At 29.6% G+C, this 16,851-nt stretch overlaps 1 protein-coding gene across 1 annotated transcript in view; it reads right to left on the bottom strand.

The window, feature by feature from the left end:
- Nucleotides 1–768: 768 nt before the first annotated feature.
- The window catches only part of LOC100574453 (homeobox protein CDX-2), a 40,133-nt gene continuing 24,050 nt past the window's right edge, over nt 769–16,851 (bottom strand). Inside the window, exons 2-3 of the mRNA XM_003244354.4 lie at nt 3,434–3,579; nt 769–1,965 (exon numbers count right to left, since the gene is read on the bottom strand). Coding sequence (XP_003244402.1) covers nt 1,819–1,965; nt 3,434–3,579 — 293 coding nt within the window. The 3' untranslated portion in view covers nt 769–1,818. The remainder of the gene's footprint in view (nt 1,966–3,433; nt 3,580–16,851) is intronic.

Genomic DNA, 16,851 nt, shown 5'->3' with positions numbered 1-16,851 from the left:
ACAACTTTCAAGTTGAAGGGGGCTGCGTATTGTGTTTTCAAATTCCTGATCAGTCGGAAATCTGCAGGGGGTCAATTTTCAATTTTGTACGTCATACGAATAATGTTTTTGCACACTATATCGTTGTACGCATTATGCATACGAACGTAATTATTTGATATTTTGCACAGCCTAGTGCCTACGAATCACATTGGTCATGGGAATATTTTTCGTATTAGGTAGGTACATTAATATTTATACTGGTAACTAACGGACGGACGGACACGACGAGGATATAACTACTCTAGATAATAATATATATAGCTACTTATATAAGCAAGGTTTAAGATATAAGCAATTGAAACTCACTATAAATACAGATCGATGACGACAACCATGAGAGTACCTAGCAGGTACCCCTACCTATCTAAACTGATCTTTAGGTTTGTAAAAAAATATGTTCCTAACATGTTTTTTATTGATGTAGGTATATAAGTATATAATAATATTATATAGAATACTATAGGTATATAGGATTTACATTTTGAACTAGGCGAAATTATATAGCAGTGTCGTTTAATTTCACATAAATTGTCTTAAACAAATTAATACAAATACAATTATTTTTAACCAATAAGTTTTATGCCCTATTTATTTTTACAATACATCAACCAAAATAATTATACAACACTGAAAAAAATAACGATAAACAAATGAAATCGTATTTTTCCTTAAAAAATAATAATAAAATAATAATGATTATAATGATACAAATAATATTTATAATAATAATAATAATAATAATAGTAATAAATTATACGCATTGAAACGATCTGAAACATATACATTTCGATACCTAAGAATAATAATTATTCACATAATTTATTGTTCAACTCCATTTTTTTTAAAACATTTTAATATTATAATCTTATTTTAAGTTCAACTACTTATATTCGTTCGGATTAAGTCTGCTTAAGTACAATATATTATTTACAATCTATAAATAAAATTCCAAGTGATATGGGTACACCGCTTACACGTCACCATAGCTAACGTTCGCCGATAAGTACAAACACATTCGTCAACATAATAACAATCGCATTATTATAATAATAATAATAATAATTTATTATTATTATTACTAATATTATTATCATTATTATTCTAATAACGTTGGTAAACAACAGTTGTACCTATACATACATTATAATCGATATAGCCAGAAAGGTATATAGGTAGGTGTACACCTGTAATTATTAAAACATAATGTTATTACAATAAAACCTATGAAGGTAAGTACACAACGGCAACAATTAAAAATATCAACAAGTTCGATAAGCTCACTATATACATTCGTAAAAATTAAAATTCGAGTAACAGTTATACCTACCTCTTATTATTATTATATTATAACGAATACACCAATAATAATAGCGCGGGTATTAAGGTAAAATTAAACGATTTCTATATTATAATAATAATTATGTACAGTCAAAAGTGTAACGGTATGATAAGCACGCATTATTGAAAGTCGGCTAAAACAAAAACATAACGTCTTGTATTATAATAATAATAATAATAGGCTAATTTTTAAAATAAAAATAAAATTGTGTTTAAAAAATAAAATAATGAAAAGTGTTTAATTGTTTCATTTGGACGCGATTCAAACTTACGATTTATATAAAATATTATACAAAATGTTATGTATAACGACCGATTTCGTTGTGCCCACATTTTTTTTAGGTTTATCGACAATTATCATAATAATAATAATGTTATACCCGCGGTCGAATATAAGCTCATATCGTCGATTTACGCGGTACGATTTTGCCGATCGTTTCATAGGGACGAACAGCTCTCGATCGAATAATTTGTATCGACAGGTGTCTGGATCAGTTGTTTTGAGTTCTCGTTGATGATCGTCTCTTCTCGTTTTTTGTCGATTTTCCGCTGTTTGGCTCGCCTGTTTTGAAACCATATTTTCACCTGTAATATAATGCATTTCGAAATTATACAACTATTGAACTATATATTATCATTGATATTAATTTATTGGTTATATTATTATTATTGTTTGTTATGGTTTATAGGTTACACCAAATTACATGTCAATTACAATAATTATGAAATATTAGCTTTGTTTAGGCGATTTATTTACTGAAATAATCAAATTATATTATAATAATTAATAATAACAAACATACCTAATTATAAAATTCACTCAGTGCATGTTTCAATGTAAGTAAATATATTATACTATTATTATTGTATAATTATAACACGCATCTTCTAAATTTAAATTAATTTAATTGTTTTGAATATAGGTATATGTACCATTGTACCCTATATCTACGAGTATATCAGTTAAATATTTATTTTTCTCTTCCTCTTGAATGTATCAAATAAAAAACTTCAGCCCTACCCAGAAATATATTTTTCATAATGATCAAGACGCGTAAATGGAAATATTTTTGAAATTCTCATATGCATACGAAAACTAAAAAAATATGGATTATTATTATACTTGTACTTAATTAGTGAATCACTCTATAGCCAGTATAGTCTATACTTATATAAATATTATGCACCTATAACCTATATAAAGCGTGAATGTGTGTGTGTGTGTGTGTTTCTATTTATATAATATAAATCTTATTATATTTTGGTCAAAATTTAAAAATATGTATTATATTATCATATTGTATAACATTAGGTTCATTATATTCGCTGCATGAAGTATGATTTTAGAAAAACTCAGTGGATAAGTAAAATGTGTTAATGTATAGAGATAAAATTCCCGCAAACAATGTATATAATATATCCACTTCACTTATCTAAACTTTAAGCAATTAGAGCAGTTATCACAGTTGAATACAGTTGTAACCATTTTTAAATGAAATTGTTGTAAAAAATAAACTTTTAAATTATATAAGTAGGTACGTTTAGTGTAAAGACATTTAACGATATAATTTACATCATTTTATTTAAAAAACAATATTTAATACCTTAATATCTAAATCAAAATTTGCAGAGAACGATATTTCTTTCTAGAAATACAAAAGCGTATACCTACAAACCTATTTGTAAGTTATATTCTGAAAACATTTATCGAAAAAAACTTTAATTTTGAACAGTAATTAATACATTAAAACTTAATGTTATAGATATATATCGTATAAACAATTAAAAATTGTATATTATTATATTCTTACCGTTTTATACATGCATTCATTCTAAAATTATTTTCCGAGTATTGTGCCTGATATTAATTGTCACAAGTGGTCAGATATTATATTATATGTCAGTTGTACCTACCTACCTAATGAAAATAACTATTATGCCGCTGCCGTTTAATTTTTTTAAATAAAATATACCTCCCCACTTTGTTATTAGCGCGTGTCGGCTCAATTATCGATTTTATCTGTTCAAAAATATTATAATAATATGAACTTACTTGTCTTTCGGACAGGCTCAGCATTTTGGACAGCTCGGTTTTTCTTGTGATCGTGATGTATCGGTTAAAGTGAAATTCCTTCTCGAGTTCCAAGCGCTGCAAGTCGGTGTATACGACCCTGTACTTATCTTTGGTGCGTGTTCTACCTGTAGAGTGAAAAGAAAAATTATTTATTAGGTGTGCCGGTTTAATAAATTGAAGGTTTAACAACTGCGCGCGAGTTTATTAATTTACACAAGAGCTGTTGCTGTGAAATAATAAAGATGATAAATTAGTAGCAATTTCCGCGGCACGGGTGTGCATAAGTACTATGTGACATTTTTATTGTCTATACAATCGCTTAACGTGGTAACACGGCAAGGTAAACATAAACATCAACATACAATTTAATTGATCCATCTTCTGAGATTTTTAATTATTGTTTTATAGATATTTTATTGATCGTCTATAAAAAAAGATTAAAAATAATTGAAATTAATTTATAAATCGTGATGATTTATTTTCAGACACAACGTGGACACATAGGTATTATACAAAATATAAGTACGGCTATAATCGTAATACGTTTTATCACATCTTCATCGTTGTGGGTAACGTAAAACTATTAAATTAAATTTATATTAGGTATATTATATTTTGTTTTAGTTCTAAGAATAAATATTAAATGGGTACCATTGGTCAAATGCTGGTGCACCACGAGAACTTTATGACAACCAGTTGGTACGACAGTAGGTGCTCACTTCTTAAATATCATTATCAACATTACAATATTATAATGGAGTTTTTGAATTAGTATATTATTATGATACTTAATAATCATGTAGGTACATCAACGTATTTATATATTATGCAATAAATATATCTAAAAAATGATGGACTTTTTTGAGGAATGAACTATTATACTAAGCTTGTAAAAGTCATCAATTACGTTTTTGTTGGAAAGATAAGTTGATTTCTCGAATATTTTGAAATAGAGCTAGGCATTGTTTACGATGTTATATAATATAAATTACTAAATTCAATAATAGGTTTGTGTTAATTTTTTTGACGCGATTTTCGTGGATTATGTTGGTAATTAATAGAATTTTAGTATACAAGCAATATACTTGTACAAGCGTATAACATTTATTGAGTTTTTTCAGTTTTTTGTTTTATTTAGATAATTGAAAATCTTTTTCAAACAATTAATATGATCAGTCATCGGTAGATGGTATACGTATACGGCCACACTATAAAGTTGTATAGTAATAATATATAGGTACATATATATATATAATTTATATAAATAGGCATTATTATATCGCGTTAAATCGTCGTACTTAATCACTGCAGCAGCGAACGTTTTATAATACATTATGTTCCTACCAGCTTACCTATAATATTATATGAATGAGCATCGTTAAGTATAAACACATATTTTGATGATTAAAAATAAAGTTATAAGACTTATTGTTGGGTATAATTAATTGAATAGGTATATCTACACTATGGTTGTCCAGCTGTTGTAGCACAGTGGCATCACGCGGTATGCATTTTTTTCAGCAATAATTGTTCATACAACTTTTAACATAGATTTAAATATTAATAAAAATTAATTTTAATACTGTATCGAGTCGCCTGCAATGTTATGATTAATTTTAATAATAATAGGTAATATTACCTACTCGATACTTCCAAATTTTAATGAATTATATTTTTAAAATACTATGTGATATATAAATTATTGCATTATTAGACGATTTTAAATGCATGGGTTTGCTGGTATAGTTTTAATATGTGGTTCATAAAGTTCATGAAGCCACTGTGTTGAAGTCTATATAGTACCGATTCGTTATTTTTGTACAGGGAAGTTATGTATATGACATACATATTATATAGAGTGTTAACCTACTTATACGTCTATATTACCTTTGCCTTTATGCATAATATAGATTTAGAAATTACATCGCTTGCATACGTCGAATACAAAACGCACTCGAGTCGATCGGAACTTATAGTATATAGGTAAACTGCATTTTAAACACCTACAAACAGAGCGACCCACAGGAAAATAAAAAGTCACGGCTGATCACCCTGTATAGTTTACCTATATAAATTAATATGTAGGTATCTACAGTCATGTGTGTGTGTGTGTGTGTGTGTGTTGAGGGTTACTGCACATAGTGTATCTATAGCCTGTAAGTATACCTATATATAAATACGGCACGATAAATTCGCTCAACTCGATGTATATAAATAATAAATTGTATTGCATTATACCTATATGTTATATAGAGGTAGGTTACCTACAGCAATGACGGAACAAATCAAGTGAAAAACGAACACGTAAGCCACACGAAAATATAATATACTCTTCGCTCGGTTATCTCGTTCGGTATATTCGTCGTGCATGTGCGTTGTGTGGTTTAAACATTTTTTTTTTTCACCTTTTCACACACATAGGTATACACGCTCAGTGCTCACACACACACAAAATATACACATGTTTGACTTGTTCAACGTTTTCCGTGCGTGCGTGTGTACCCATACGACGACACAACTGATAGGATAAGGTTTTTGTAATTCCAAAACGTTATCTCGGGCCGCTCGAGGTTTTTCAAATAAGCCGCCAAGCCACTCGAGATAATCCACAGACATACATACATCACACACACACACACTGCAGCAACGGCGACGACAATAACGACGAGCAGAGAGACGATTAATAACAATATTTAAGTATATACCGCGCGCGCTCGGGTACATAATATAATATTATATAGTTTACGAGTGTTGTACACACGGCCCGTGTGGGTATGTGATGTACACGCAGTTATTGGTTTGCCCACACGAAGGGTATGTCTATATATATGCCGCGATCGCCAGAACCGCGGTGTAGGTAGGTATATACCTGCAGCACGCCGCTAATACCGCGTCGGTGATACCTAGGTATTACATAATAATAATATGTCCTACAAATACCTAAACGCAATAATTATTATACTCCGAGTAATCTATATAGGTATTGTGATGTATCGACTATAACCATAGGCACCTTTACATTTCGCACTATAGCCGGAAACCTGCACAGAGTTTCCCGAGGAAATTGCGCGAGGGCGACTGCTGCAGCACGGGCGTTCGTATGCATAACTGGTTAATGGTGGTCATGGGTAAGTTACGGTACCTACCTATCGTCGCCAAATCGTTTCGAACTCTTCCCGCGCACAGGGTACCTACATTGTTATAATATTGTTGTGAAATGTGATATGTGCGTCTGTGTACAAATATGTATTCGCTATTATAATATCATACACAATATAATAGGCTTATACGGCGGGTATGATGTTAAATTACCATAATGCATATATATGATGGGTCGCCGCGGTTTTCTTTTATACCTTCTCGCGTTAACGATTGTCCGACAAACCGCTGTGGTGTGCGGGACGAGAGAACGCCATTGGCCAGGTAACAATATGGCAGCCGATACGCGCGACTCTGTGTGAACAGGTGGTGAACCGCGCGCGCGTACAGTGCGTACGCGACCATAACACACACAATATAGGTATACCTACCTATAATAATTATTGTATAATAATATGTAATATATACAATACGCCACAACTATATACCACACATATACCTACGTGTCTAGTATAGTTGCATATATACAGGGTGTAAGAACTGACTGAAAGAACTGACGAAAAAAAAAAATTGATGCTACTCAAACGTATGACAAAAATTGATACAATTAAATAATTGGTAAATAGTTTAAGAGACATACCCGTGTTAGCAAATTTCAAAAAATAATATTTTTAAAAATTCTAAAAAATAAATTACTTTACTTAGATAAATGTTTTTACCATCCAAATCGATCTTATCAAGATCTTAATCAGATTCACAAACTGGCTATATTTTGTAATTTTTCATTTTCAGTATTAATCATATAAATATATTAATAATATAGTTTTTTTTTTTATTACACGTGGCTATAAATTATATATGAAAAAAAAATTAAAAATATATTGATTAGAACAAAAGTTATTCCAAAAGTATGTTCTATCTGTTACACTCTGTATATATATAATATACACGTATGTATGAGATGCAAGAACGATTATGCATAAATTAAATATTATTATGTCTATATAACACTCGTATCGCGTATATATTTTGTATTTATCGAAAATATATAATATATAGATATCGTGTGCGTGTGGTAATGCAGACTATACGCAATTCGAGCTCACCACAACACCTCAATATATGTTTAGTTTTTAGTATATAATAATATATTATATTATTTAGTTTGACGCGCTCGTTAATTTTTAATTTATGCGCGCGCATAATTTATCGCGAAGAAAGCCATAAAATATAGATTTATACATGTTATACGAGACGATTAATATGTGTATCCCATACACACTAGCTCACCGTCCTCCTAATCTCGCTCGAACATCCCCTCTCCACCTCCACCACCACCACCTTGTACAAGTCGGTTCGGGGCCTCGATAAACTACCTTGGCATCACCGCGGTTACCGCATAATTTTATATAATATCACATCGCGCGATGCGCCGGCGGTGGGATTTGTTTGTTGTTGCTGTTCTTTTTATTTTATTTTTTTTTAATAAACGCGCTATTGTTTCAACGCGCAGCTGTCACGTCGAAAAAGTCGTCCGAAACAGCGCAAACACACACACATATATATATATATACTAAACTACAACTGTTTGTGCGCGTGGGGAACATTATTATAGCGGCCGACGAGTACACATAATATTATTATTATTATTATTATTATAACGACTCTCGGGGGATCGGTTTGTTCGGTCGATCTACACCACCACCGCGCCGCGTTTCGCGGGACGAGGACGACGTCGACGACACGACAGCGACGACTAAAACGACTACAACATCGTTCGCGACAATCAACGGTCCAAATTGCGGTGGTGGTGGCGCAGACGTCCGTCCGGAGGACGATAAATCAAATCCGAGTACGACTCCGAGGCATACGTATTATATATATATATAGACGTATAGTACATGTGCGTTATGCGTAAGCGATTTAATTCGAAATTCAACGAGTGTACCGATAAAAATGTAACAGTTTCACGCGCACGGTTTATATTTTTTTACAAGTGTGATTGTGTACACATGTACTACATGTCCATTTACACGATATACACGGTGTTAACTGTGTTAAGGGTACCTATATCCGGAGCCGGCTATTTTTCGGAAAGTGATAAATCAAGGCAATTTTTATATAATGTCGCAACCAATTTAGCATTTGGGAAATAATATTGTTTTTCCTGCAAAATGTTAAGAATATTACATCGTTAAAATATTCTAGTTAAGATAAACGAAATACTTCAAAACAAGACAATGCTAATAAATAAAAAAAAATCCTATTTATCTATTTAAGTAAAAATAGATAGGTATGTATTATACTATTACGTACAGAAAAGTATACAATACTTTTATGATTTATAAAGTAAAATAATAGGAGATGATTGAAGTAAATCAGACAAAGTTATCAGGATATCACAAGCTAGTAGTGCTTTTTAGGACAACAATAAATTTATACCGACCATTACTAGTATGCCTTTACATGTAAAGAAAAAGTTCCTGTAAATGCATCTGAAGAGTGTGGTCATAAAACCATTGTTGTGAAATTTGGACAGATAATAAAGGAGAGAAAATAAAACCAGAGGACTTTGAAATGCAATGCCATGATGGTAAAATGCTCAAGATTAAATAAATGGACGGAAAGAATACTGAATAACGAACTAGAAAGTATTGAACAGACTAAAGAAAATACCAGAACTTTGGTATGGTGCCATGGTATCAAAACCAGAAGAGATGGGTACAACGATTGGCATCAACTGCATCACAATAACCAAACAAAAAGCATTATATAGAAGGTAACGAACGAAGAGTACAATCCAAAGAAGCAAGACAAATACGTAGTACCTACATGAAACACATAATGAGAAATATAAATGAGAAAAGCTACAATGACTTAAAGGAAAAAAGTTACAATAGATAAGTGTAGTGAACTGCAGCAAACAAATCAAATTATTGAAGATATACGAACATGTCATCATAACAAATTTAAAAAATGTGTCCACTCGAATATTTTCTAAACGCTTAAATTGTTTAAGAGTGTGCTTTTATATTTTGGTGCAGCCAGACAAATTTTGCATTAAATATTCTGACACTCAGATTAGTATATTATTGGCATTAAAACTTTTGGATCTCATACCGATAAAATCAACTTTACCTCAGATAACTTAATCTTTCTGAAACGTGTAGCCGTGTAGGCACTCTGTCCACGAATATAATATATTAATGGACAGAGTACTATTTAAGTACTCTAAGTAATATATTATTATGTAATCACTAATCAATAACTGAAAAACCTTCAATAATGGAGTATCTATTTATTATAATATAAATACAATATTATTACGAAGATGGTTAAGGCGTCCGGCGCCAATGTAATTTTGTACACAAAAAAAACTACGGGAATAATGATCTTCTCCTGTAGATTATAGAATCAACCAAATTTTATAATTAATAATAGAGACTAGAGAGTAATATTCTACAGGCCGGATCGATCTTCGTTTTTCAATATTTTAATCTCAAACATTATAGGTAATATATCTTCAAAAATAATACAATTTTAAGCGTTTTTTTTATAAATTAATTTATACCATTATTTGGAATAAAATAAAAAATCGAAGTTTGATGCGGCCTGTAGGAAGTCTTTTTCTTTCAGATAAAAAAATATTTATCAAAATTCGACAATTCTCCCAGGCCAGAGAATTATTCCCATGAAGTAATTTTTTTTCGAATGTAATACACCCTTTAAACCCTTACCTCCCTAAATAGGTATTGGGAAGTAAATTGGTTGGAAAAGCGTATTATAATTAAGGTGGAAACTAAAATATAAAATTAAATTTTCAAATCTGATAGAATTGCGGAAAATTTGAAAACTGGCACCGATTATAACTATGGAAAAATATCGAAGGCTCTTATTTTTGTACACGTCACACAGTATTATACTTACGCAGTGTGGAAGTATAATAAAATCATACATTGTCGTCGAGTTACATTGCAGACATCGGTTGATCGTTCCTAACTGCAAAAATTATGTGTTCTCGAGACATCGGTATGATATATTAATATCGACTACCTATATCATCGAGTTTATCACCAACGACCAAGGTAATTATATAATATATTATATTATGGTCTATCGGATGTAAATAATATTATAATATAATAATAATTATTGCTCTCCGACATTATAGCTCTGCACATTTATCGACCATCGGGTCGTTTTAATGGCCCTTCGGATGTACACACTATATTATTATAGGTAGGTACTACGCTCACCGGCGACGTCTTCGTTTCCGACGAAAAGAATAAAAGTAACATTCCTCCGCGCGACGTGAAACCTTTTGTTGATGACGGTGATGTCTCCATTGGAATAAGGATATAAAAATGGAAAAAATTGAACTAAAACCGTCAGAACGTGTACAAGTATATAATATAATGTGTGTACAGCTATCAAAGTTATAGTTACGACGACTGCTGCGGCGGCGTGTACGAGGGGTGGAGGGGGTGGGGGAGGGCGAGTGGGAAATGTTTAATGCAATAAAATTAAATAAGATAATGTGGTCGGTTGTTTTTTTTTTCGCCGCCTTGTCGTGCACGGCGAAAGGGTTTTTCTTGATGGTTTTTAATAGCGCGTTTCCACCGTCCCGAGCAATAAAATCCGTTCGAGCGATGTCCAGACTGCCGAAACCGGTATAAACACCAATAAAATAATAAGTATTAAACGTTACCTAGTGGTTTAAATAAAAACCGATAAATTACAAAAATGACTCCGGCGCGCGTTGTACGATAAGAGCTGTGTGTAGGTACCTATGTATTATATGGGTATATACATAATAATAATATTCTTTTTGAACTCGGCCGGCTGCGCGTCGGCGTTGGGCATATTATGTACCTACTATTATGTAGGCATTTATGCCCTAAAGTATTCAGTACGCGGTTTTGAAATCTAAATCCGCGATGGGGGATATTATTAGTAATATAATATTATGAAAGGTATACGAAAGAAGGTTATGCAGGAAGGTTACAATAATATCCGTTGCTTCGTCTGTGCGTCGCGTGTTCTCGCAGAATACAGTAGGTAGGTATTATATTATTATATACGTACGCTGTTTACACTCGTGTTTTAATCGCATGTATACCTAATTCTCGACATCAAAAAAAAAAAAAAACGACACGAAAGTCGGATACGAAAAGTCGGAAAATATTTGTTCCAACGGTAAATAATGCGCACTGCAGCACCCGTCTCTATATATACGTATATATGTTTTCGTTCTGTTCATATAACATTATCAAAAATTAGTCGGGAAATTTAAATATTTGATATGCACATATTATGACACTATCTTTGTAAAAATGCATTTCGTTTGTCAGACTAAAAAATAAGTCATACTACTATTATAGGCACAGTCTTAAAGTGTACATACGCATTTGAATATACGCGTAGGAGTTTATAACCTGTGATAGCGGTTTCCGTATCCTTCATATATAGTTGCTGTTTAATGTATATTTACCCTGCATACTGTTAGGTCAAAGTTTGAGTTGGTATTTATGGTAGGTCGATGGTACTAAAGTGCGTTTGAAACATAAAATCCTTCTTCGAATCTGAGACATTTATAAATACGAATTGTTTGTTTTCACTTGATTTATTTCAACTTAAATGTATAACTTTCTCATATTAACTATTGATACTAGAAAAAATAATTTTAAATACCTACCAATACTTTAATTGGTGAAACCCCGATTTTAAAGTACATAAAAAAAAAATTAAATCTTTACGTAGTTAATTTATAGAAAATCGAATGATGGTATTTGTATAAATTCACAAAACAATAATAGGTATGCAGACGCCGTAGGTAAATTTAAAAAAAATAGAAATTGACACTGTTACGTTACATAGTAGGTACCTATATAGGAATTAGTAATTACTGAAAAACAAATGGAAAATTACTATATAACCTTGAATCACGAATACCTTCCTTTATGTTATGAAGAAAAACAAATATTGTTACTTCCTATTACAAATTATAATACGTTTGTAATGAATAGAAATCTTAGATATGAACCAGATAATAAAAATAAAATAAAATAATGAATGACCAAATATAAAAACAATATAATATTAAAAGAACATGAAATAAATCGTGTAGTTATGTCTTACGTAAAATGTATTAAATTATTATAAAAATAAAAATCACTTCAGATCAATATTATTTTACACAAAAAAAATAACTAAAATCGTTATTCTATCGGTTATTTAATAAGTAATTTCGTCCAAATTTGAACTTAAAATAACTATAAAAAACTGTGTTTATATATTTTTTAGTTTTTTTGGTTACAGAGTTACCTATTTACGTAAAACCTTATATTAAATTTTCAATTCTTAACTATAAAAGTTGAACATATTATAAATTGTTAACGACAAAATAATTTTTAAATTTTAAGTTTCATAAATTTTGGCAAACTTTAATAGCTTATAAAAAAAAACGTGTACCTATATAATGTCTATGCATTTTAAATATTTCTCAACTGCTATTGTAAAAATTTATCAGGAGCTTTGTATTACAATTTCACGCTTTTTATTTTTTAACCCAACAAATAAAATTGTATTGACACTTATAAAAAAAATTGAAATTTGAAAGTGTCTGTAAAATTAAGTAAACTTGTACTTTATATACATAAAAATTATTGTAGTTATATTTATGTAGTATTATATGCTTATTATAAATATATTTCTAATCAATGTACAAAAAAAAAAAATATCGCATTGAACAAAATTTTTTCTACATCTTTCTATCTCAATTTAAATTTTCTTTTCGAATTTTCTATACGATTTCCACACTGAAATGTAAAGCCTAAATAGATGTATTAATTTTACAATGATGTATGTTTTTTTTATTTATTTATTTATATTTTTGTACCTTTCATCACCGTTTGGGGCAGTAAAACTGAATCTAGTTGGTGCTTTCGGGAGGTCGAAATTTAAAATTCCCAATAGTTTTCAAAAGCACCGGAAAAAACAACATACAAATTAAGGAAAAACGGGAATTTTTAATTTGTTATGAATACTGTTTAGCAATATTTTCAGTTACCAATTGTTTCAGTTTTTTTTTCTATGAATATCAATAAAATGTTATTTATTGGGTAAATGTAAGCTTTAAAATTCAATACAAGTCCTAATATATTGTTACAATTACAGATGAAAAATATTAAAAATCCACAATTTTTTTTTTTACACGCATTTAAAGTTCAAACTTTGAAAAAATACATATATATTACGAGAATTCGCAAATTATTGAGTTAGAAATTCATAAAAATGCTTCTTTTTAAATCTGATATTTGAAAATGTAATACAAGATTCCTCATAAGTTAGCCTACTTTTATCAAAAAAAAAAGTGTCAACAGAAAAGTCATAATACATTTTTATGAGCGTTTCATGTTTTTACAACATTGGATCTTCCACTCTATTTCTCATGTAGCGATTTTTTTATCTTACCGTGTATAGAAAATGCTAGTATAAACATTCAGTAAAAATGTCATGTACCTTCGGTTATTTGTTTTAGAGTTATACCAAAAACCAAAATCGATTTTGTGGAAAACCGATTTCACGTAAATATTACCGTTTTTCCTTAATTTTTGTTTTGTTTTTCCCTTCGCTTTTGAAAACTATTAAGAATTTAAAATATTTACCACCCGAATGCACAATAAAATCGAAGCAGTGTTCTGTCTCAAACGGTGATGACAGACACAAAAAAAAAAAAAAAAAATAAATACATATCATTGTAAAGTCAATACATTTATCGCTCTATCGAATCTAAAATGTCTACCAAAAAGTCAAATTAACATTTTTATAAACGTTTGAAGTTTAATATTTTACGGCATTGGATAATCACTCAATTTCTCATATGGAGAAATTTTCTTATTTTGTTGTAATTCAAAAACGAACAATCGTAGAAATTTACACTAAGTTTATTTTATCATTTTCTATATACGCTAGATAACATTTTCAAATATTTTGACTCATTTTGAGCTGTTTATGGACATTTTGAATTTTGAATTTTAGTTTCTTTTTCTATAAATGTCAATAAAATGTAACACAAGGCTCATTACACATAGTTCCATAATATGAGTTTAAAAATATAAAAAAACATAGGCAAGATTTTTTTTTATAAGCATTTTAAGTTCAAATGTTGACAAAATTTATCAAATTGTAAATTTACAAATTATTTTGTAGTTCAAAATTTATATAATTTTCAACTTTCATACATAAAGATTGAAAATTTAAAACAAGGTTGCACATAAGTAACTAATTCTTTAACCAAATGTGTAAAAAAAAATATAAAACAAAGTTTTTTTTATAGTTATTTTTAGTTAAAATTTGGACGGAAATAGGACTTCGGTTATATTAAAACCATGAATAACGATTTTAATTATTTTGTAGATATTTTAATGGTAAATATTATTCGTGGGTACTTGATATTTTTAGAGTAGGTATATTATTATATTTAAAACTCAAAATGACATTTTCAAATGCAAATTTCCGATAAAAATGAATTTAACCTAGTGTAATACTAATAATAAATCCTAAAACTAAAATAAATTATTTTAACCACGCAAGAATTTCATAAAATATACATACTTATAGGCTAATATAGGCTGTATAGGCTTATGCATATTATAGGCCAACGACCGCGTCTTCGCTTAGAACCGTTTTTCGACTTTTCGTATAGGTACAATGATTTTATATCATTGAATTCAAATTAACACAGCACTACAGCGTTACTCATTTACCAATTTTTTTTTTTTTTTACAAACATACACTTATTTACTATATATATTTAAAATAAAAAAGTCATACCATAATTTTTATTTAAATTTTATATTTCGAACCTACTCCAAATTGTGTTTCACATTGGAATTAAAAACCCATACTGCTATTATAATTTTTATTTTCTAATTTTAGAAAAATGTTGTTTTTTAACGATTTAAAATTATTGTAAAAAAATATTTTAAAAATGTTAGTGTTTTACGTAAGATGGATCACTCCGTATATGTATATTGTATAATATATAGTTATTACTTATTATATACCTTAAATAAGGAGGTACCTATACCTATATAACCTACCGAAGTTAATTATAATTGCATTAACCTTCTTTTTATTTTAATCGACCAAATTATTAGGTATTAATAAATTCATATGTATTAACCATAATATATATATAATATTATGTATTAACTATAATGTATATAATATATAGATATAAAATAATGAGATATACATCATCGCGTGCGTATAGGTACCTACCGATTTGTATTTGATCAAGGAACCATGTTGTTTTTTTTATGGAATATACAATACTTAAATTACAATGTGCACCAACACCAAACGATTGATGTACAACAATATTTAAAGTTCATAGAAAATAAAAAATAATACCTATAGTATAAACATTAAACATACTATAAAAACTATCGAACTGCAACACGGTATATCTATATGTATATAATATTGTGCAGAGTACCAAGAGTACCAGAGTTATAATGTTATACTTATAGTAATAAGTAATAACTAATAAAGTCATAACAATAGTTTCGAGAATTTGTTTATGGTTTTAGGTAGTATAAACGGACAACCACAGTAGGCAGTAATAAATTTAAAAAGTTGTAACTTATATCATCGCATGGAGATTTATTGGCAGCTGCAGAAGCTGTAAAACGAAAACAAAATAATAGCCGCTGACTCGGGAGTTGGGTGGGCATGCATCAACGGGGGGTTGTGTATATATTTGCAGGTTTGATAAATCATATATAATCAAATGATATATTATCAAAAATGAATATATTTAAGTTTTACCATACTAAGATAGGCTAATGTTACCATTTCGATGTATACCGCATCAATTTTTTTGTGTTGGCTTGTATTTCCTTCGATAGATATTATAATACCTACTATACCTCTACTACCTAGGCATTTGTATCTACCAATATACTGGGTGATTCTTTTATCATAGAACACTCATTATTTCAAAAAGTATAAATTTTTTTGAAAATATTTTTTTACATAGTTTCAAGTCGCTTATAAAACAACGTTTTTCTTAAAAAATTATATTTTTAAATATTTTTTATTCGTATAATTTTTTAAGTTTTTTACTTTTTTGAATGACAACACGGGGTTTTAATTTTATTTTCCAAAGCAGAATATTTTTCTTAATATTTTGATACCTACATGAAAATCAAATATGGTGCGAGTAGTTTAGGAGTTATAAATATTAAAAGATTAGATGAGCGGAGTGGAGTGGTACGGGGTTACCCCGCGAA

Source organism: Acyrthosiphon pisum, chromosome A3 (genome assembly GCF_005508785.2).
Source record: "Acyrthosiphon pisum isolate AL4f chromosome A3, pea_aphid_22Mar2018_4r6ur, whole genome shotgun sequence".
NCBI classification, from domain to species: domain Eukaryota; kingdom Metazoa; phylum Arthropoda; class Insecta; order Hemiptera; family Aphididae; genus Acyrthosiphon; species Acyrthosiphon pisum.
Note: the sequence above shows the minus strand (reverse complement) of the source record. Positions and strands in the feature narration are given on the sequence as shown.